The 22442-nt window shown below is 55.3% G+C and overlaps 1 protein-coding gene across 1 annotated transcript; it reads left to right on the forward strand.

Annotated features, from left to right (window-relative positions):
- Positions 1 to 21351: 21351 nt before the first annotated feature.
- Positions 21352 to 22240, forward strand: LOC148052646 (feather keratin Cos2-3-like). Its single transcript, XM_087778674.1, has 2 exons — positions 21352 to 21441; positions 21766 to 22240. The coding sequence occupies exons 1-2, from the start codon at positions 21352 to 21354 to the stop codon at positions 22087 to 22089; spliced, it is 414 nt and encodes a 137-aa protein (XP_087634800.1). The 3' UTR covers positions 22090 to 22240.
- Positions 22241 to 22442: the final 202 nt, after the last annotated feature.

A 22442-nucleotide genomic window follows, 5' to 3' on the forward strand; every position in this document is an offset into this window, starting at 1 on the left:
TGATTTTGGAGAAGCTGAGCATGCAGTGCTGCCCTTCCAGAGGAGGTGCAGCTGGGCCTCTCTGAAAACAAGGAGTAACTTCCTTGCCTTCCACTCTCTCCCATCTCTTTCCTCTCTTCTGTTCTTCTGTTCTTCAGTTCTTCTTCTGACCCCTCTCCCTCCATGGGGCACACAGATGGATGCCCTGTGGGATCTCCACTGTGGGTGATGGGCACAGACTTTCGGCAGCGGCCAGTGATCTCCCACCACCACCAGCTTCCTCTCTAAGGGAACTCATTTCCCTCTTCAGAGGCATTGAAGTTTTCTGCATCACAGCCTCTGCCTCCACATATTCCTCTTATTGGTGGACATTGTCTTGAGTTGCCAAGGAAGAAAGGTATTGCCTTGGTTGTCGGGGGATAAGGTGAGGGAACAAGCGAACACAGGGTAGTGGGTCCCTTCCCGTCCCTGTCTCTTGCAGCTGAGGAAGACATCCTCAGCTCCTCCACAGCAAGTGGCCATCAGGCCCTGCATTCTGGCGTCCCTGCTCAGATACGGCCCCTTGGTCTCAGAGCAAGGGTAGCAAGGAGATGTCACCGCTCCACCCGCCCCGCCCCAAACAGTTCCCTGCACAGCCCAGCAATAACACCGATGGGCAGGGCTAAGGCAACTCCCACTTTGATGTGGAACTCTGCCTGCTCAGGCCACACAGCAGGGCCCTCGTGCCTCCCTCACACACCCCCAGCTCCCACCACACAGGGCACCCCAAGGACAGCAGCCAGTGCCCAAGCCCCCACGGCTGCTCGCTGGTGCCTGGCCTTCCCCCAGGCATGAAGCAGCTTTCCCCAAGGCCAGCTCTTCTCCCGGCAGGGCCTGTTGACCACCTCTGCCTGGTGGTCTGCTCCCCCACTGAGATCTTGGATAGAGCTGTACAGCGTGGTACCACTGCAGAAGAAATGAGGCAGAGCTGGGGGAAGTCCATGAGGGAGGGAATGAGGAGGGCTCCAAGGATGGACAGAGTGCACTGGGGAGAGCACGTCCTCCACATCCCAGCACACAGCCACGCACCAGCTGGAGGGTGCACAGGGTGGTTCTGACTATGGTCCAAAATTGTTAGAATCATGCAATTCCAGGAACGACTCTTGCCAGATGGCATGTTGTTGATGTTTTTCATCTTACTTTGAACTCTGACCTCTGAGGGACACATCCTGGAACAGCTGTTCTAGGAGACAGGCCTGCAGCAATACCTGAAGAAGCAATGTGCAGGAGAGAAAGCCATCAAGCTAAGAGCAGCAGCAAGGAACCATTGCCCAAGCAGCCCCCGCCTCCTGCATTGCCCATTTCCTCTCCAAAGCCATGTGCAGAACAACCACAGAAGCCATAGTGAAAAGGAGGGAAGCTGAGATCCCCCATTCCAAGTCCCTGCTCAGAGCAGGTCTCGTTACATCAGGCTGGCCAGCGCTGTGCCTGTCAAGGCTTGAAAATTTCCAAGGCCGGAGCCTGCACAACATCTGTGGACAGTGCATTCCAGTACTTGAGAATATTCAGGGTCAAAAAAAGGTTAGAAATCAATGGAGTTGCTACTAGCTAAGTAGAATTTCCCAGCTTCCAAATTGCATCTGGAGCCCCGCGACTGCCCTGGAGGCTGCCACTGGACTCACTCCCACATGTCAGTACCTTTCCTCCGTACCAAGGAGCCCCAAACTGAACACAGGACCCCAGGCACGGTCTCATGAGTGAATCAAGAGAGGAGAAGGATCACTTCCCTGCGTCTGCTGGCTGCACTTTTGCTAAGAGGTCGCAGAGTGCAGTTGGTCTGCCTTGCCCCAAGGGCACACTGCTGACTCACCTTCAGCCACTGGCCACCAGGCATCCCCTGCCTTCCCAGCTGTCTCACCTATAACCTCTGCCTCCAACAGACCAGGCTGCTCAAAGCCCCATCCAACCTGACCTTGAGCACTTCCAATGATGGGGCATCCACAACTTCTCTGGGCAATCCGTTCCAGTGTCTTACCACCCTTATTGTAAAAAATTTCTTCCTTCTGTCCAACCTAAATCTACCCTCTTCTAGTTTAAAACTGTGTCATGGTTTAACCCTAGCCAGCAACTGAGCACCACACAGACACTAGCTCCCTCCCCCAGTGGGATGGGGGAGAAAATCTGAAGAGTAAAAATGAGAAAACTCGTAGGTTGAGATAAGAACACTTTAATAATCAAAATAAAAAAAAGTAAAAATATAATAGGAGAAGTAACAATAATAATAATAACAACAACCACAACAACAACAACAGCATCCAGAGTAACTGAATCACAATGCAATTGCTCACCACCCATCGACTGATGCCCAGCACATCCCTGAGCAGCCGTCACTCCCCTCCACTCAACTCCCCCAGCTTATGTACTGAGCATGACCTCCTATGGTATGGAATAGCCCTTTGGCCAGTCTGGGCCAGCTGTCCTGCCTGTGCTCCCTCCCAGCTTCTTGTGCACCTGGCAGAGCATGGGAAGCTCCAAAGGCCTTGACCAGTGTAAGCACTACTTAGCAACAACTAACACATCTGTGTGTTATCAACATTATTCTCTTCCTAAATCCAAAACACAGCACTATACAGCGACTAGGAAGAAAATTAACTCTATCCCAGCCAAAAGCAGGACAAACCATTACCCACTGTCCTGTCCGTACTGGCACCAAGAGTATTGGATATCTTCATTTATATCTTAGACAGTTTGCAGGTGACACCAAGCTGAGAGGTGCAGTTGGTACTCTTGAGGAAATGGATGCCATCCAGAGGGACTTGGACAGCCTTGAGGACTGGGCCCACATGAACCTCGTGAAGTTCAACAAGATCAAGTGCAAGGTCCTGCACTTGGTTTGAGGCAATCTCCAATATCAATACAGACTGGGGGATGAATTGATTGAGAGCAGCCCTGCAGAGAAGGGCTTGGGGGTACCAGTGGTTGAAAAATGGGATGTGAGTCAGTAATGCGTGCTTGCGGCCCAGAAACCCTGAGCTACATCCTGAGCTACATCAAAAGACGCGTGGCTAGCAAGTCAAGGGAGCTGATTCTGCCCCTCTCCTCTGCTCTCATGACACCCCACCGGGAGTACTGCATCCAGTTCAGGGCTTCCCAATAAAGACAGACATGGACCTCTTAAAGTGGGTCCTCCAGGGGTTGACCACAAAAAAGAGCCGAAGGCTGGAACACCTCTCCTGTGAAGAAAGGCTGAGAGAGTTGGGATAGTTCAGCCAGAGAGGCTGAAGAGAAGGCTCCAGGGAGACCTCATTGTGGTCTTTCAATATGGAAAGGCAGCTTCTAAGAAAGACGGAGAAAGACTTTTTACCAGGGCCTGTGGTGAGAGGACAAGGGGTAATGGTCCATCACAGCAGCAACTGCTGAGCTCACCAGCCAACGATGGAAAATCCTGACACATGCCCATGCTTTTTCCACACACGGTACACATCTATGATGGCTGCCTGGTGGCTAACAACAGCAGCAGCTGCTTTAGCCTAAGCAATGCTGCAGCTGCTTTCTGAGAAGCTTTCTACCAAGCCCATCTGGCTGGCACCTTGCTTCCTGATGCTGCGCTTGCAGAAGAGCACAGCCAGGAGCTGGACTCCTTCCAAGGGAGGCAGGTCACAGGTGGGGGGAGCTGAACGGGAGCTTTCCAGGCCAGGTGAGGACCCTTGGAAAATGCCAGTCCTTCTGGGAGGCTCTCAGGGCACCAGGCTTGTCCTCCTGGTGCCTGTGCAGTGCTGGGCACACCCTCCTGCCAGGACTCCTGTGGCTCTGGAGGCTGCTCCAGTGCTAAAAGCAGATGAGGAGACAGACTTCTCAGCAGTGCTGCTCCATGAGCTCTAATGAGCCAGGTTAACTGACGGATGCCAGGGCTTGGCTCAGGCAGTTTGAAGTCTTCTCCTGATGCCACCTGCTACTTAATATTGGTTTGGCTTTTGAAGAGAGGGTATTTATCTTAAGTCGATTGAACTACTTCTGTCCAACCCCCAAAAGCCCCAACGCCCTCTGCTGTCATGAAATCCACCATGGATGGCTGGTGCCTGATTTACCTTCTTAGCACTGGGCTTTCAAGGACTTGTGGAAAGTTGTCAGGGGCACAGAGGCAGAGAGGTGGCCGGTGGTTTTCAGCGTGTGGGGAGGGGCTGTGCTTCCTCATGTGCATATGCATCTGGCTGTGCCTGTGGGTGTATTTGTGCCTGGGTGCTTGCATTTGTATGTTCATTTGCAAATGCACAAGTGAGAGTGAGTGTCTGCCGGGGTGTGTGTGAACAAGTGCATTTCTGTGTGTGTCTGTGCATGTGGTTGTGTACACGCACAGTTTTGCAGGTGAGCAAGTAAGTGTGTGTGTGGTGTCAGTGCGCACGTGTGTGTATGGGCATCTGTCTGTGCAGACGTGCCTGTGTATGTCTGTGTGCTTGTACAGGACAATGTGCGTATGTATCTACATGCAAGCGTGAGTGTGCAAGTGTGTAGAAGCACATGCAGCTGCTTGAAGGGATCAGCCTGGAAGCACAGCCCATGTCTGCCTTCCTCTCCTTCTGCTCTCTCCTCTCCCTCCCACCTCCTTGTTGCCTTCTGATCCCCTTTGGCCTACCCACGCCATTCTAGGGGGGATCTGCTGCACCCTTCCCTCCTCAGTGCAAGCCAAGGGACGCCCTGCAGCAACTCTGCTACAGCCAAAGGGCACCACATCTCGACTCTCCCTGGCGCTCTCTTCACGGTGGCACTCCACTCGGAGTGACTTTGTTTTCGTCCTTTGTGTCATGGAAGTTCTGCTGCAGCCCAGCCTCTTTCGTTGTGGTGTCCTTCCCTCTGTGGACACTCTCCCAAGCGCTCAGTGAGCAAGGTGTTAGTCTAGGGTGATCAGAGTGGAGGCAGAAGGGGATTCTTCACCTTTCCCAGAATGCGGGGAGTGTGGGACACAGTGCTGTGGGCCCTTGGAAGGCACTGTTCCTGGGAAGTGAGGAAGGCTCCTCCAGAGCCAGTGGCCTGCCTTGCTTTGTCTCTCCCTGGAAATGCCCTCTTGAGCATGTCCTGTGGCTGGGGAGCCTGGCCAGTGGTGTCCTTGAGTGAGCAGCCTGGGGACTGCAGCAGGCCAGTGGGAGGCTCGCAGCCTCCTCTTGGGGATGGATGTTCCTCCTAGTCTGCACGGAGCTCTGCTGGGAGGCAGCCTGGCAGAAGATGACCTTGAAGGCTAGCACAATTCCCTGTGCAGAGGGGCAGGGAAGCAGCAGAGAGGCACAGCTGGAAGAGAGGCTGGGGCTACTGCCTGAGCGTCCCAAGGGTGGCCAGAAGCTTTCCAAATTACTGCTTTTACCCAGAGAGGGCTTGGAGCATCTTCCCACTGTGGAAGGGGACCTATCGAACTGCTGCAGGAATGCATTGGGCTTGCTGGAACGCCTTCGCCCAAGGCCTTTTGCAAGGGTTGGTTTGGCAGCAGAGACTTGACCCACTCTCTGACCCCACACAGCTTCCAACTCCTCACAAGCAAAGCCCAAGAGGAGAGGGAGGAAAAGCTACTGAGAGGGGAGGCAACTAGTTCAACACAGACATGTGAACTGCAACGCTGATACACTGATACCAAATCTCCTTTTCCTCCCAGCTGCTATTTGGGGAGGGGTGTTGGCTTTTGAAGAGCATGCATTTACCTGCAGAGAAACCTGGGAGCAACTTCATTAGTTCAAGCTCATTTCTGTGTGCAGACCTCAGCGTTTGCAGCCTGCAGGAAGCTGGGCTGGTAGCAGACACACAATCCTCTGCTGCGGCATTGCTTCTTGCATAGGAGGTGGGGGGCTCATTCCAGACTCCCAGGTCTCCCTGAAGGAGATCACAAAGACCACCAGGGAGTGTTGCAGAAGTCACTTTTTCGCTCCAATAAGAATCCAAAGACCTGTTGAAGCCTTAGACTGCAAGCTGTGAACTTTCACCCAAATACGCTGACCATATGCTGAACTCCTGCCTAGCTACATGAAGGAAGGCCCTGAAACTGGTGCAAACCAGGAAGATAAGGTAGCCAAAACCATCGGCAGAAGCTGCAGCTCTTCAAGACAAGAAAAGGAATGTCCTGCCTGGAGACAGAGAAAGGATCCAATAAGGAACAAGAAGACCCCAGACCCAAATATTACTATTGGACCCAACCATCCCATGAGGGGAGGGGAACTTAGACTGTAAGGGTCTAATTGCCCAGGGATCTCTTTGTTCGGGGTCCCTCCCTGGAGGCACCCAGCTCGAGCTGCTCTTCACCGCTGTACCACTTCATAAATTCACCTGGCGTACGCCATGTGGGAGACTCTGCTTCGGGGAAACCTAGGGTCGAGCCTGAGGGGAGAGTGTGTGTGTGAGTGAGGAGTCGAAAAGGGGCACCCGTCAGCTCAGTGGAGCTGCCCGCTGCAAAGGGACTCCGGTCCTAGCAGTTAAAGTCTCGGGTGGGGTGTGTGCGGCTCCCTGAACGGCTCCCTGAACCGCTCGGGCGGTTGCTGCTCCCCTGACAGGAGGCTGTCATGCCTTCTTTGTTCCTGCCAGTGGGGTAGAGGAGACACCTGCTGCTATGAGGCTGAGGCTGGGGCTGTCTCCCCAGAGAGCACAGGGGAATGAGGGCCCATGGGTGCCCCATGCTGGGAGCTGCCTGGCTTGAGCTTCCCTCTGTGGACACTCTCCCAAGCGCTCAGTGAGCAAGGTGTTAGTCTAGGGTGATCAGAATGGAGGCAAAATGGAGTTCTTCACCTTTCCGTACTCTGGTACGGGGAGTGTGGGACACAGTGCTGTGGGCCCTTGGAAGGCCCAGCTGAGATGAAGTTAATTTTCCCCATAGACCTCATACTGCTGTGCTTTGTACTGATAGCTGGAAGGGTGTTGGTAACACACCAGTGTTATGGCTGCTGCTGAGCAGTGCTCGCTCAGCATCACGGCTGTATCTTGGGAGAGGATGTAGCCAGGACAGCTGACCCAGACTGACCAAAGGGATATTCCATACCGTATGACGTCCACGCAGTGATAAAAGCCACGATAATGGGGGGGGGGGGGGGGGGAGGGCATTCATTGTTTTACAGTGTTGGCCATCCCGAGCAACTGCTATGTGTGCTGGGGCCCTGCTTCCCAGGGGTTGGCTGGACTTCACTGCTGATGGGAAGTAGAGAATAAAATCTTTTTGTCTTCCTTTTGCTTTTCTGCACCTGGCCTTTACCAATACTTTCATTAAACTGTCCGTATCTCCACCCACGAGCCTTTCATTATATTTCCTCTCCCCTGTCCAGCCGAGGAGAGGGAGTGATAGAGCAGCTTTGGTGGTCTCCTAGCGTCCAGCCAGGGTCAACCCACCACAAAGGCACTGTTCCTGGGAAGTGAGGAAGGCTGCTCCAGAGCCAGTGGCCTGCCTTGCTTTGTCTCTCCCTAGAAATGCCTGTCCAGGAATTTGGTCTGGCCAGCGGAAACCAGGGCAGTTACCACCATGCAGAGCGCCTGGGCCTTTGGCAATTGGGGCTGTTCTGTGTGATTTGCTTTGCCCCTCAGGCACCGACTTTGCACTTGGACTGGCTGAGCATCTGGAGAGAACCTGATGGCTTGACTCAAAGCCCGTTTTTCACTTGATTGACTAGAGCAAAGAAGCCCACAAATCTCTACTAAAATGTGCTCTAGGGGCCTCTGAATGCGGCTGGCGAGTGCTTGATGTACTTAATTAGTCCTGGGCTCACAGGAATTTACTCACACTGGTTATGCAGGGCTGAGAGCAAGCCCCTGGCATCCTGATTCCCAGCAGGCTCTGCCCTACAGTCAGGATCAGCCATCTCCAGAGCCACCAGCACTGGCAGGTTTCAGAAAGAGGAGCTTGCCCTGCAGATGCCTGGGTGCACAGGGCAAGCAGAGCTGCCAGGGCAGAGCTGAGGGCCCCTGCACCCAGGATCAGCCTTGCACAGACACATCCCCCCCTCCCCGGCCTTGTTGCACAGCCAAGGAAGCTCCCTGCACCAGGGGGTCTTGCCCAGCACAGAGGTACAAGGCACTGTCAGAGACCTCGACTTCCTCCAGGCTGTATTTCCCCGTGGTGTTCAGCAACGCGGTGAGACGGCCGCTCTGCTTGGAGCCAGCTGCTGCCTGACACGAGACCAGTTGGAGAGTCTGGCCTTCTGTCTGCTGGTACCAGAGCAAACCCCCAGAGCTGGAGGTCTGCTATGTGCGGGTTGTTTGGATGGTGTCTCTCAGCTTCACTGTGACTTGTCCTCCTTGCTGGGTGACGGTGCTCTGCCCCACGGTGCCTGGAAGAAAGCAAGGGTCAGCAGCTGTGCAGGGAAGGGGTGTGGGAAGCAAACCAGGAGTGGATGCAAAACCCTGGTGGAGAAGGCTCCCTGTCCCTTGCCCTGCAGTAAATTCCTGAGGCGTGGGGACAGGCAGGTGGAGAGTTGTTTTGGGCAGGAGCTCAGAGCTCTCAGCCCCGTGTGGACCCTGAGGAGAGCTGTGCTCGCTCCCTGCTCCTGCTCCCTGCTCCTTCTCCTCCCGCCCAGAGAACCAGGGAACAGCCTGTCATGCCTAACATGAGTGTGTGTGCTGGCACCAGCTCCCCTCCAGCTTGTTGAGGTGCCCATGGAGCTAGGGCAAAAAGATCCATCCTGCTTCCCCAGCCCTGTCATCTCAGAGGGCTCCTAGCTCCCTGAGCATACACACAGCTGAGCTTGAAAAGAGGGAGCCCTGGCTGTTTTGTGAACCAAGAGAAAACTGGAAGCTATGGCAGGTATGTGCCAGGCAGGAGACAGAATGGGACAGCCTATGAATGTCAATGGGATGAGAGCTTTATAGTCCCTGGGGCAGCTTTGAGAAACTCTGCTACTTTGCATTGGAAAGGGAGAAATGTGGGGCTGCAGAGACAGCTCAGGTCTCCTGTGGTGACAGCAGGTGGATCAGAAGAGAGAGGCAGGGAGAGGTGGACTGAAGGGGAGAGAAAAGCAGGAGAAGGGGTGTGAGGTCTCTCTCCTCTCTCCTTTTGAGCAGCAAGAGCATCTTGAGAGAAGGTGTGCAAAACCACAAATGTGAGGTGACATTTCCCAGCACTTTCCTGTAATTTAAGAGTAGTTCTCTGCATGATCCTGATAAGGCTGGCAAGGGTTTCCTGGGGAAAAGAAGAAGTATGCATTTCTAGGAAGCCAGGACTTACCCAGCAGTTGTCCCAGGAAAGCGGTGAGGACGAGATATCCGAGGTGCATGGTGAGACCGACCCACCTGTTTGTTGAGTGAGAGAGAGTCAGAAAACCACCTCCCAGCCCCGAGGTAACAGAGCTGCCAGAAACGACTCTCTTCCTCTCAAAGGAAGAAGCGGGGAAGAGAAGCGATCTGTTCTTCCTGTGCCTGAAAGGCTCCTCCTGGGTTTCTCCCTCCTCCAGCAGCAACACCTGTGGCTCCCTCAGCCAAAGCCTTTCTCAACATTTCCACAAGGAGGGCTCCTGGGGGCGCCAGGGGTCCCAGTCTTGGGAAGAGGCTGTTCCCAGGCAGCTCACAGTGGAGTCCTCACCTCCCCAGCTACAAGCCCCTGCTCTTCTGCACACCCACTGCTGGGCCATTTCGGAGGTCAGGGGTTTCTTCCCCAACGAGCTTTCATAGCTTCCCCTGGGGGCCTCAGCTCTCTGGGGATGTTGCTCTTTCTTCTGGGAACAGAAGTCTCTTCTGTTTCACTCCCTTCTCCCCTTTCTTTCCTCAGCTGCCTGGGAACAATGTCCCTCCCTGAAAACCCCCCAAATAGGAGAGGAACCCTGCTGTGCAACAGCCCAGGGGTTCTGGCTGTGTCTTGTTCTGCTGGGATAATCCACCGTGCGAGAGAGGAACCTGGCTCCAGCGCTGCTGTTAGATGCCACAAACGCAGAGATGACAAGGCCAACCTGCTCCTACTCTAGGGGAAAGGGTGAGGGGTGTTGTGGTTTAACCCCAGCCAGCAACTAAGCACCACCCAGCCGCTCGCTCACTCCCCCCCCAGTGGGGTGGGGGACACAATTGGAAGGGTGAAAGTCAGAAAACTCGTGGGTTGAGATAAGAACAGTTTAATAATTGAAGTAAAATGAAATAGAATGGTGGTAGTAGTAGTAGTAGTAGTAGTAGTAGTAGTAGTAGTAGTAGTAGCTGTAGTAATAATAATAATAATAATAATAATAATAATAATAATAATAATAATAATAATAATAATAATAATAATAATAATATACAAGAATAATATGCAAAGCAAGGGATACACGACACAATTGCTCACCACCCACTGACTGATGCCCAGCCCGTTCCTGAGCAGCGATCACTCCCCCCCTGCCCAACTCGCCCCAGTTATATACTGAGCATGACATCATACGGTATGGAATAGCCCTTTGGCCAGTCTGGGCCAGCTGTCCTTCCTGTGCCCCCTCCCAGCTTCTTGTGCGCCGGGCAGAGCATGGGAAGCTGAAAAGTCCTTGACTGGTGTAAGCACTGCTTAACAACAACTAACACATCAGTGTGTTATCAACATTATTCTCATCCTAAATCCAAAACACAGCACTATACCAGAGACTAAGAAGAAAATTAACTCTATCCCAGCTGAAACCAGGACAAGGGGTCAGCAGGGATGAGGGATCAGTGGGTCACCCCCACTCCCGGGGAGCACATGGGGCACCCATTGGAGTGCTGCACTGTGAGAGGTGGGGATAGGGTAGCCCTGCGCCCCGGAGCTGAAAGGGCATGTGAAGGGGTGGGGGTACGGCGGGTGGGGACCCCTACTCCCCTGCCCTTTCCACATGAACTCCAGAGGGATCCCATGCACCAGTCATGGCAGAGATAACAAAACTTCTCATTATCGTTAAATCAACCTGACCTGAGTAGGCACAGATCTGTGCTGCGCTGAGCTGTAGATGTCACTTGGCAAACTTGGCAGCATTGCCACAAACACGTCCTTTTCTTGATCCAGGTGTGAAGCACCCTGTTCTCATATAAATGTCTTTTTGCTCAACGGTACAAATTAGGAGTGGTTTATTCCGAAGAAAATCCTACAAAAACTGAACAGACGACAATGCCAGCGAGTCTCAGCACAGGCAGGATTTGCACTAGGTGCTAAACCCCAACCTGAGCTCCACCTCATGCTCCATAACTCGGGGTTCCCAGCATCTGAAGGGCATCACGTCACCCGTGCTGTCCACTTTTACCTTCTTGTGCGATCTCCAATTAATGGTATTTTAATCAACACTCTGTGGAGCAAGAGTCCCATTCCTACTGGGATCTAGCTACAATCACGCTCCACCCTCATCATGAAAAAAAACACAATTCCGAATTTCTAATAGGAATTTCTGCTCTTCCAGGCTGTGTGCATTGCCTTTCTCTCTATTACTGTGCTCAAGAAGAGTTGGGCTCCCTCTGGCTCTTCATCCTCCAGCCAAGTGTCAGAAGCATCAAAAAGCTCTCTCTTAAGCTTCTCTTTGGAAGGCTGAAGAAGGCCAGTTCTCTCAGACCCTCCTCATGCCTCGTGTTCTAGAAACACATTGCTGGTAAAATTGGAAGGGACCTCTGGAGGTCAGTGGGTCCAAACCCCACCTCAAGAAGGGTGCCCTAGAGCTGGTTGCAAAGGACCACATCCGGATGGATTTTGAGTATCTCCAAGGATGGAGACTCCACAAACTCTCTGGGCATCCTGTGCCAGTAGTCTCTCACCCTCACAGTGAAAAAGGGTTTCCTGGTGTTCAGACAGAGCCTCCTTTGTTTCAGTTTCTGCCAAATACCTCTTGTCCTGTCACTGGACCCCATGGGGAAGAGCCTGGCTCCGCCTCCTTCACAGCCTCCTGCAGGTATTTGTACACGTTGATGAGATCTCCCCTGAGACTTCTTTTGCCTTTGCTGAACAGGCCCAGCTCTCTCAGCCTTTCTCCAAACCAGGGATGCTCCAGTGTGTTCATCCTCTAAGGGGCTCCTCACTTGACTCTCTCCAGTACGGCAATATTTGGTAATATCAGCCTGTGACATGTTTTTCCTTCCCCAGTTGCTGGCACTCAGACCTTGCTTACACCCCAGTCCCTCCAGCTGCTGGCACTCAGACCAACAGGCCCTGTGACCAGTCACCCCTTCTCCAGTTGCTGATACTGCTAGCACACCCCCTGGCCCATCCAGTTGCTGGCACCCAGCCCTACAACCCCTATGGCCCTTGCTTGTTTGCTCACATCTCTCTCTCACACCAGTCTCTCCAGTTACTGGCACTCACAGTTGGGAAGTTGCACAGAAGGGTGGTTAGGAAAGGATTTGATAAGAAGGCAGGGGGGACTGTTGCGCTCAGGCACAGGGCTCATCCCAACAAGTGCACTGACCAGCCCCTGATTAGGTGCAGGTACCTCTTTTCATCCTTCCTCCTCTCTATTGCCTCCCCTTGCTCCTCCCCAGGCCCCTCTTTCCCCCCACCTTTGACCCTGCCCCTAAGCGGTCCTTAACAGCTCTTGCCTAGTCCTGCAGGATCCCCCTCAAACATCCATCATCCTCCTGTGCCTCTTGTCACTTCCTGCCACTTACAAAGCTCAGCCTGTCCCACTTCAAAGCTACACCTGCACGTTCCTAATGGCCCATCAATTAGCAGCTGCAGAGCTCTGGTCTCCCTCCTTGTCTCCCTTATCACTTACTCAGAGATGGGTGTCCTGGTGTGCTTTCTTTATCACTTGCCCTTTTACTTCTGCTGCCCTTTGAAAGGAAAAGGCACTTGATCTGACAGCCTCAGTGAACCAGCCACTCTCACCTTCCTCATGCCCTGACAGCGGCCTCTGCTCAAGTTCCTCAGGTGAGCGCGTTCCTCAAGGTGCTGAAAGGCTCCTGGCCCCAGAGACAACTGGGTCTTTTGAGTCAAGGCTCTGGGGGGAAGCCCCATGTTGAGCTCAGTCTTTGAAGTGTCTCCCTGCAACCCCTGCAGCAACACTAAGCCATGGCAGTCACTTTTCAGGATGCCCGAGAAGTCACAAACATGAAGGAAAGGGAAAGCTTGGCCAAATGAGCAATCAGTTTCAGATGTAACGTGGGTATGCAAAAGAACTCGGGTCACTTGGAATGTGTGGAATGAGATGGTCTGCACTCCCAAATTCCAGCTTCTTTATTTTTGACCCACCCCATCTGTCCTGCATTTCCTGCAAGACCCTGAAACCTCTCTCACAGGTCTTTGTGCAAATCCCAGCATAAGGATGGAGCTGAAGTGCAAACCATCGCTTTCTTACCCATCCAGGTTGGCATGGGGCTTCTCATCCACCTGCCAGTACCTCACAGAGACACTTGTCGCCAGGTGCCTCACTCTCTTTGCCTCCTTCTCTTTCCTTCTGGCCCATCTCTCCTTTGGACATATTCCTCATCTCCTCGCTTCCACAAAGCCTGAACTTTCTTTGTCACCTCAGAAGGTCTCACTGCCAACACCTGCTGTTGTGGCCTACTGAGGTGACATCACTCCAGTCCTTAGAACATGTTGGCCTGCACATCCCAGGAATGCAGCTACCAGCAGTTTTAGTGTTGGGCAGAGAACCCAGAAGGACTCAGGGCCAGAGGCAGTCCCCCAGGCCAAGCACTGCTGAGTCCTCAGAGCCATGAAAAGCAGGCAGACGGCTCAAGCAGTGGAATATGACCTCTTGTCCAGTGCCTGCCTGATGGGTCTTGCTCACCTGCTGAGGCTGTCACTGATCCTCAGGTGCAGGGCTAGGAGGACATTTTCCTTCCTTGGGCTTCTCTGGCTAGGAGGTAAAGCCACAGGAGCAGTCATGGCTCCCACCATGAGCCCCCTTCTCCAACACTGCTCATTGCTGGACACTGAGGGAAGAGTAAGAGCTGGACAAGCAGCTGGGCTACGTCTCCTGAATACTCACTGCTGTGTCCCGTTCAGTTTCAGTGGCTCAGGGTCGTTCCTGAGTGTGCTGTGGCAATGCGGCCTCGTGGCAAGGAAGGCCAACAGCATCCTGGGCTGCAGCAGGAAGAGCGTTGCCAGCAGGACAAGGGACCTGACCCTTCCTCTCTACTCAGCGCCGGTGAGGCCACGTCTGGAGTGCTGGGTCCAGTTCTGGGCTCCCCAGAAACTGTGACCCTTACTGTGTTGCAGGTTTGCAAGGGCTAAAGGGAGGTTTGTCAGCACTGGGTCGTCCTTTTTGGGGCAGTGAGGCCACAGCTGGGCTTCTCACCGCCCTCCCAGTCAGAAGGTGCTTGAGCATCCTCTCAGGCAGACATACCCTGGTGTCGAAGTGCTGCCTCTCAGCTCCAGGTCTCATTGCCAAAGGGGCCTGGGGCACCTGAGAATTCCTGTAGGAGCCTGAAGGAAGAGATCAAGCAGCCTGCTGTCAGGCAATAGGAGGCTGCAGGCTCTTCTCCTGCTTTTGGCTCCTCCTGGACATTACAACCAGCGCAACCAGCCCCCAGCAAGGGAGCAGTGTCCATGCTGAACTTCTCCTGCCATTCAGTGCCCAGCCAGAGACAGGGGCCTGCACCCACCTTTCTTGAGGATGGAGACAGACCCCCTTGAAGCCTCTGACATGCTCCCAGTCCCCGCAGGGGATTCCTCTCCATGCTTAAACGTCTCAACTCTGAGCCACTGTGACACTGAGCACTTGAAGGCCTGTGACCTCGACATCCCCTTCTCCTGTCAGTCTGGAGCCTGAACTCCTGACTCCACGGGATGACTTTGTGACGCGAGCAGGATCCTTTTGAAAGCTCCGGGAAAGCCTGTAGCTGGAGGACTCCGTTTTAAACGGTATATCCGAGCTCTTACAAAGTAACAAACTGTGAAACCCCTTCTGGTTGGTCTTTCCTAAGTCAAGCTTTGCATTAGCAACTCAGCCCTGGAGTCCCTGAGTTTCCAGAGCAGAGGAAAGCACCTGCTCAGGGCTCCCTTAGCTGAGCCAGTGGGGAAAGGCAGCAGGCCGAGCAGAGGCCCTGTATGCTCCATGCCAGCAGTGGCCGGTCCCTGCAGCAGGACCGAGGGCTGCCCGGCTGCCCGGGGACAGGAGGAGCTCTGCTGCCCGCCTCCCTGTGCAGAGCAGAAAGGCGCTGCTCCTCGACGGGAGCCAGCGGGGACGGCGGCTGCACTCGCTCCTGCCCGGGCACCGCCGGACACCGCCACCGCTCCACTCGCGATTCCTGCCCGCCACCGCCAGTGTGGTGGGGGATTTCTGTCTGCGTGCCGCTGGGAGTGCGGGCATTTCCTAATTGCCCCATTCCTAATTGTCTACTTCAAAAGCCCAGAGAGCCTGTTAGCGGTAATAGCAGCCTTGGGTGGAGATCGTGGTGCAGGTCCTTGAGAAGGGCAAAACCACTGGGCATCTGTCCCCGCTGAGACGCCTTTCTGAGACACTGCTGGCAGGCCTTTCCAGCCAGGCCAGAGGATGCCACGTTACCCAGAAGGCTCGGAGCCCTCTGTGGGGAAGCAAGAGAGCCCTGCGGGAAACCCCCTACTCCCCTCCCTGCCTGGCACAGACCGTCTGGGTCTGCGCTGGCAGCGCTGCCCGAGGGGGGCTCTTTGGTGCCTTCAGGAGCACGGATCCGCAGCAGCCCTCAAGGAGAAGAGGTGCTGAGCCCCGGCACTGGCTCCAAGGAGGACCTGGCGGTGGCGGTGGCGGTCGGGCGGGGGAAGCGTCCCGGGGCCCGGGGCCGGGCGGGGCCGGGCGGGGCCGGGCGGGGCGAGGCGGGGCCGGCGGGCGGAGCGGCAGCGCCCCCTGGCGGGCCCGGCCGGGGCTGTCCCCCCGCCCCCGCCGGGCCCGCCCGGCCCCGCCCGCGCCGGTTCGTGCCCGGCCGCAGCCCCGGCTCCTCTCCCCGTGCCTCCCACGGCGCAGTAATACACCGCCGCGTCCCCGCGCCGGGGCCGGGCGAGCCTCAGGGCGCTGGACCGGCGGTCTGTTGCCACCGACATCCGCCCCGGCGGGTTCTCCACTGCTTTCTCTCCAGTGACACCTGTTACAATGTGATGCGGTGCCTGGTCTGGAAGCTGACGGTACCACTGAACATACGTGCTCCCCTGAACGTTGGGGTGTGAGCAGTTGATGCTGATGGCGGTGCCCTCGGAGGTCTCTGCCGACGGCTCCTGCTGCACCTGGGCTCTGCCCGCAGCCACTGCCGAGAAAGGAGAAGGAAAGGCCAAAGATCACCAAAGGTCGCCGAGCTCCGATGCCTGTTTTCCCCGTTGGACGGTCAGGAAGAGTGGCCGTGAGACACAGGCAGAGCAGAACGGTTGGGTATAAAGGAAAGAAAGAAGGAAAGCAAGAAAGAAGGAAAGCAAGAAAGCAAACAAGCAAGCAAGAAAGCAAGAAAGCAGGCAAGCAAGCAAGAAAGTAGCAAGAGGGAAGGAACCACTAAATATTTTGTATGGAAAGACACAGAGGAAAGGAAGGAAATGGGAAGGGCTGATGAAGGAAGAGAGCGATGTGTTTGCTGAGGGAATGTGGGATGGCAGCAGAGGGAGGGAGGGACGGGAGGGTGGCTCGGGGGCAGAGGTCCGTGAAGAAGCCAGAGGGGACGGCAGTCTCGAGGGACCTGCGGGGGCCACCCCAGGCTCAGCCCCGGCCCCGCGCAGCCCCCGGCCCGGCCCCCCCCCAGCCCCGCCAGCCCCGCGCACCCAGCAGCACCGCGGCCAGCCCCGCCAGCCCTGCGCCCCGCCACCGCCGCATCCCGCCGCTGCGCCGCCCGGGCGCCTCCTCTCCTCCGCCTCCTCCCCTCCCCTCCCCTCCCCTCCCCTCCCCTCCCCTCCCCTCCCCTCCCCTCTCCTCTCCTCTCCTCTCCTCTCCTCTCCTCTCCTCTCCTCTCCTCTCCTCTCCGTCGCCGCCAGCTCCGTCCCGGGGCTGAGCCCTGCGCCGCCGCCGCTCGGGGGCTCGCCCGGCCTCTGACGGCGCAGGGGCTCTGCACGCCCACCGCTTTGCCTCCTGCCAAATGCACTCTCCCCGGCCTCCAGCAAGGACGCCCCAGCCACAAGAAGCCTGCCCAGCGCCACCTGCAGCCTGGGGCAGCCCCAGGGCCTTGGCCCAGCACATGGAGCAGCTTCCCAGAGCTGTCTCCGAGCTGCGGGGCTGGAAAGAGCAGCCACTGCTTTCCTGCGGATGGCAATGAGCAGCTTGAGAGCCTCCCTTCAGCTGCCTCTCTGCAGTCCCAGCACGATGCTGAAAAGTTGTGTTGTGGCAGAGGGGGTGTGAAGACAAATGTGAGGGACCTCCAGAGGTCATCTAGATCAACCTCCAATCGGAACAGATCCTATTAGATAAGGTTGCTCAAGGTCACATTCAGTCCAACCTTGAACAGCTCCCGGGATGGAGATTGCACAGCCTCCCTGGGAAACCCGGTCCAGGTCTTCTGATTTCTTTTAGCCTACTGCTTAATCAGATTTTTGCATGTTCTAGTTGCTGTCCTTTGCCTCTGCTTCTTGAAGGGACTCCGTGTCAGCTGGACCAGAGTCTAGGTCCATCGTCTCTGTCTCCTCTGAACAAGTAGTTGGAGAAAGCAAGAAGGTCTCCCCTGAGCCTTCCCTTCTCCAAGATGAGCAGGCCCAATTGTCTTGGCTCTTCTCGCATTGCCAGACCCCTGTCCACCTTGGTGACCTTTGTTGGTCTCGCTTCAGTATGTTGATAGCCTCCTTGGACAGGGGAGCCCCAGCCTGGATGCAGTACTGCAGATGTGGTCTCACGAGGGCCAGAGGGGCAGGGTCACTTTCCTGGACCTGCTATCAGCGCTTTGGCTACCACAGCTCAGGATGCAGTTGGCTGCCTTTGCTGCAAGGGCAGGCTGCTGTTCCATGTGTCTCCTAAAGCCATGCATCCTTTCCTGTGGCTCTGCTCCCTAGGCAGCGAGTCCCCAGCCTGCATGACCAAATGGGCTGGCTCCTCCTCCAGGTGCAAACCCTTGTCCTTGCTCTTTTTGACCTGCATGACGTTCCAGGCAGCTAGTTTCTTCAAGGTCACTAGTCTTTGAACCTGGTAGTCCAGCCAATTTTCCACCCCGCCTTGTCATCCTCTTCATAAGCCCATTCACCACCAGTTTGTTCCTAAAGGAAGTATGGGAAGAGGGTGTCAAAACTCCTTCTGAACTCCAGGTACACAGGTCCCCTGCCCTTCTCTTCTCCACAGTGCCCATAAGCACGGAGGCTGGCCCTCAGCTACACTAGAGCCTCAGCTCAGAAGCAGCTGCATGGAGAGGGGAATCAGCCCTGCCTGAGCTCCCCCAGAAGGCCTCCCTGGCAGGGATCGCACTAAGGTCGCTATGGGGAAGGGCTCAAGTCCTCAGCTGCATTGTCCCAAGTTGTGTCATTGCCACAAAGGCTGAGGAGAAGGCTGAGGTACTTAGTGCCTTCTTTGCCTCAGTCTTTAATAGTCAGACTAGCTATCCTCAGGGTATTCAGGCCCCTGAGCCAGGACGTGAGGATGGGAAGCAGAACGAAGCCCCAGTAATCCAAGAGGTAACAGTTGGCGACCTGCTCCTCCACCTGAATGCCCACAAGTCTACGGGGCCAGATGGGATCCACCCGAGGATACTGAGGGAGCTGGCGGAGTTGCTCACCAAGCCACTTTCCATCATTTACCAGCAGTCCTGGTCAGCCGGGGAGGTTCCTGATGCCTGAAAGTTAGCAAATGTGACACCCATCTACAAGAAGGGTCGGAAGGAGGATTCTGCGTACTACAGGCCGGTTAGCCTGACCTCGGTGCCGGGGAAGGTCCTGGAGCAGATAGTCTTGAGTGCCATCACGCAGCCCGTGCAGGATGACCAGGGGATCAGGCCCTGCCAGCATGGGTTCATGAAGGGAAGGTCCTGCTTGACCAACCTGATCTCCTTCTATGACAAGGTGACCCGCTTGGTGGAGGAGGGGAAGGCTGTGGGTGTTGTCTACCTGGACTTTAGTAAGGCCTTTGACACTGTCTCCCACAGCATTCTGCTGGGGAAACTGGCTGCTCATGGCTTGGATAAGTGCACTCTTCACTGGGTAACAAACCGGCTGAATGGCCAAGCCCAGAGAGTGGTGGTGAATGGAGTCAAATCCAGGTGGCGACCAGTCATGCGTGGTGTTCCCTAGGGCTCAGTGTTGGGGCCAGTTCTGTTTAATATCTTCATTGAGTGCACCCTCAGTAAGTTTGCAGATGACACCAAGCTGGGTGGAAGTGTCGATCTGCCTGAAGGCAGGAAGGCTCCACAGAGGGACCTGGCCAGGCTGGATGGATGTGCTGAGGCCAACTGCATGAGATTCAACAAGGCTCAGTGCCGGGTCCTGCACTTGGGTCACAACAACCCCAGGCAATGCGACAGGCTGCGGGAGGAGTGGCTGGAGAGCTGCTTGGTGGAAAAGGACCTGGGGGTGTTGGCTGACAGCTGGCTGAACGTGAGCCAGCAGCGTGCTCAGGTGGCCAAGAGGGCCAATGGCATCCTGGCCTGTATCAAGAATAGTGTGGCCAGCAGGACCAGGGAGGTGAGAGTGCCCCTGTACTCGGCACTGGTGAGGCCGCACCTCAAGTACTGTGTTCAGTTTTGGGCCCCTCACTCCAAGAAGGACATCGAGGTGCTGGAGTATTTCCAAAGAAGGACAGCGAGGCTGATGAAGGGTCTGGAGCACAAGTCTTACGAGGAGAGGCTGAGGGAGCTGGGGTTGTTTCGTTTGGAGAAGAGAAGGCTGAGAGGAGACCTTATCACTCTCTACAACTACCTGAAAGGAGGCTGTAGTGAGGTGGGGGTCGGTCTCTTCTCCCAAGTAACAAGTGATATGACAAGAGGAAATGGGCTCAAGTTGTGCCAGGGGAAATTTAGATTAGATACTAGGAAAAATTTCTTCATGGAGAGAGTGGTTGGGCATTGGAACAGACTGCCCAGGGAAGTGATGCAACCACAGTCCCTGGAAGCATTCAAAAACTGTGTGGATGTGGTGCTTAGGGACATGGTTTAGAGGTGAACTTGGCAGTTAGGTTAACAGGCTGGACTCGATGATCTCCGAGGTCCTTTCCAACCTTAATGATTCTATGACTCTATGATTCTAAGCTGGACCAGAGCCCAGGCAGACAAACAATCAGGAGGGCAGATGTGCTAAAAAACTTTCAAAATGCACACAGCTCTTCTTGGGGAAAAGGTCTCTTTGGGACACCCCTGTGGGACATCAGCAGGCGTTGGGGGATGCGGTCTCAAATCCAATGTCCCTTCCCTCCCAGGGGCAGTTGCTGGGCACTCGGACCTAGATTGCAATGCAGGGCATGAAGGTCCTTGTGGGCTGAAGTCCAAGGCAGGCATCAGCTCTTTGGCTTTCCCTGTGCAAGCCACAGGGTCTGGCCTTCCGCTCACAGCACAGCCACATCAGGCTTCATGTTCCTTCCATTTGGGACCTGTTTGGTCCAAGAGCTCAGCCCCTGCCTGACACAGCACCAGGCCAATGAACCATACAAGTACATTTGGCATTGATAAGGACATGAGAGGGGGCTGTGTTCCAACCCAGGCACCACCGACACTGCACTGCAAACAGATCCACTCAGGGATGGCCAGCACATGGTCAGCAGGATTCCTTAGCCTTTCTCCTTGCCCACAAAGCCAACCCCATCCTTCTGAACTCTCTACGACTGGGGAGAGCAACTGAGTCCTGGCCTGGAGAGGCAGGCAGGGGGCACTGCCAGCCGTGCTGAGGCACTCCCACTATTGTTACACTGAACTAAAAGAAAGGATCCAAGCTGGAGGGAAGCTGTTCTTGCTGGGGTCTGGAATTGACAGCAGCGGAGCCTGAGCTCTGGAGGGGCAGGAAAAGGAGGTGTCAGGAGGCAGGGGCTGCATTTCAGTGCCTCTTCCCTCGACAGATCTCTAGCAGGCTGGTGCCATCACCATTCAGCTGCCCCAGGCATGCCCATGGCATTGCTTGTGTGCTCACAGACTGCACAGAAAAGGGATGAATCAAAACAAGCCAGAAATTTTTCCTGAGGGCAGTGTTCAGCAGGATGGGGTCAAAACCTGGCAGCACAACACACACACCTGGGGAGGAAAGAAGTGATCATCAGGGTGAGCTGAGGAGGGAGGGAAAGAGATGGATGTGGCATGTCCTCATGCCTGGCAGCTTTGGGCATCCAGCTGAGGATTGCTGGAGCCTCTTCCTTGAGAACAGCACTTCAAACTGCCCCACCAGAGTCACCCAGGCTGAGGTCACTTGCCTGCCCTGAAGCCGTCCAGAACTTGAGCTGAGTCGTCTGCCAGCACTGCTGCACTCCTGCCCTAGAAATCCTGGGGCCTTTCCTCCCTGTGCTTGGAAGAAGCCTTCATTGGGGAATGGGCATGGCCCAAATGTGGAAATGAAAAGGCAGCAGTGCTGGAAACCAAAGCACAGCCCATATCATGAGCTGTGATGCTTTGCATTCAAGATGAGCTTGTCAGAAAATTGTTACCTCTGCAAAGGGTGCCTCTGCTCCTGCGGCAATGGAGGGCAGGTATAAAAGCCAGCCCAGGTTCCTGCTCTCTCATCCACTTCTCCTGCCTCCTTCTCCTTGGGAACCAGGTGAGTCTGAAGTCCCTTCTCTTCCTCTTCCAAAATGAGATCTCTCCTCAGTGGACATCTCAGGTGATATTGTCTTTGTCCTGTGCTGGGCGCTGGAGCTCCTTGTCATGGCAGAGGGTTGTGGGGAGAAGGTGTGCTAGAGAGAGGCTGGGATGTGGCTGAGGGGGCTCTTGGTTTAGGAACTAGCAGACAGTCAGCCTGGGCCAGGTTGTTCTTTGTAGGAAAATGAAGACCGTGTGGCTCCTGGCTAAAGCCTCCAGCTCCTGACACAATAGTGAACTTGGCTGCTCCTCACACATGCCTGTGTCCTGCTTCCTCCCTGTCCTCTCTCCCAGGTGCACCTGCAGCCCAGAGACATGTCCTGCTACAACCAGTGCCTGCCCTGCCGGCCCTGCGGCCCGACCCCACTGGCCAACAGCTGCAATGAGCCCTGTGTCAGGCAGTGCCAGAACTCCACCGTCGTCATCGAGCCTCCTGCTGTGGTGGTGGCCCTGCCCGGACCCATCCTCAGCTCCTTCCCACAGAACACCGTTGTGGGATCCTCCACCTCCGCTGCTGTTGGCAGCATCCTCAGCTCTCAGGGAGTGCCCATCACCTCTGGCTGCTGTGACCTCTCTGGCATTTCCAGTCGCTACTATGGCAGAAGGTGCCTCCCCTGAAAAAGATGCTGGGAAAGCCTCAGGGAGACCCCTCAAGGAACTCAGAACATGCTGCTGAGCAGAGGACTGAGGTTTTGGATGTGTTTTAAGAATAGCTGAGTGGCTTTGCCTTTCTCTCCCTTTTCTTTGTTTGCTTCAGTTCCCCTTGGCAGCAAAGTCCCACTAAGACCGGCCTGGTGGGGACCATCTGTCTCCTCTCCCTCTATGGGGCAGGCAGACAGACAGACATCATGCAGGAACTTCTCCACAGCAAAGGGCCTCAGACCCTCAGCTGCCCCTGGGACTCTCTGCACTGGCAGCCCCACTTGGAGTGACTTTGTTCCCCTCTTGATTCATTAAAGTTCTGCTGCATT

The sequence above is a fragment of the Nipponia nippon genome, unplaced genomic scaffold (genome assembly GCF_047370975.1).
Source record: "Nipponia nippon isolate SJK-2023a ecotype South Korea unplaced genomic scaffold, ASM4737097v1 scaffold_45, whole genome shotgun sequence".
NCBI classification, from domain to species: Eukaryota; Metazoa; Chordata; class Aves; order Pelecaniformes; family Threskiornithidae; genus Nipponia; species Nipponia nippon.

Bases quoted from the DNA above. Each gene is read 5' to 3' on its own strand.
- LOC148052646 (XM_087778674.1), top strand. From the start codon at position 21,352: ATGGAGGGCAGGTATAAAAGCCAGCCCAGGTTCCTGCTCTCTCATCCA. The intron at 21,442-21,765 runs GTCCCTTCTCTT...CCTCTCTCCCAG, and splicing joins GGGAACCAGGTGAGTCTGAA to GTGCACCTGCAGCCCAGAGA.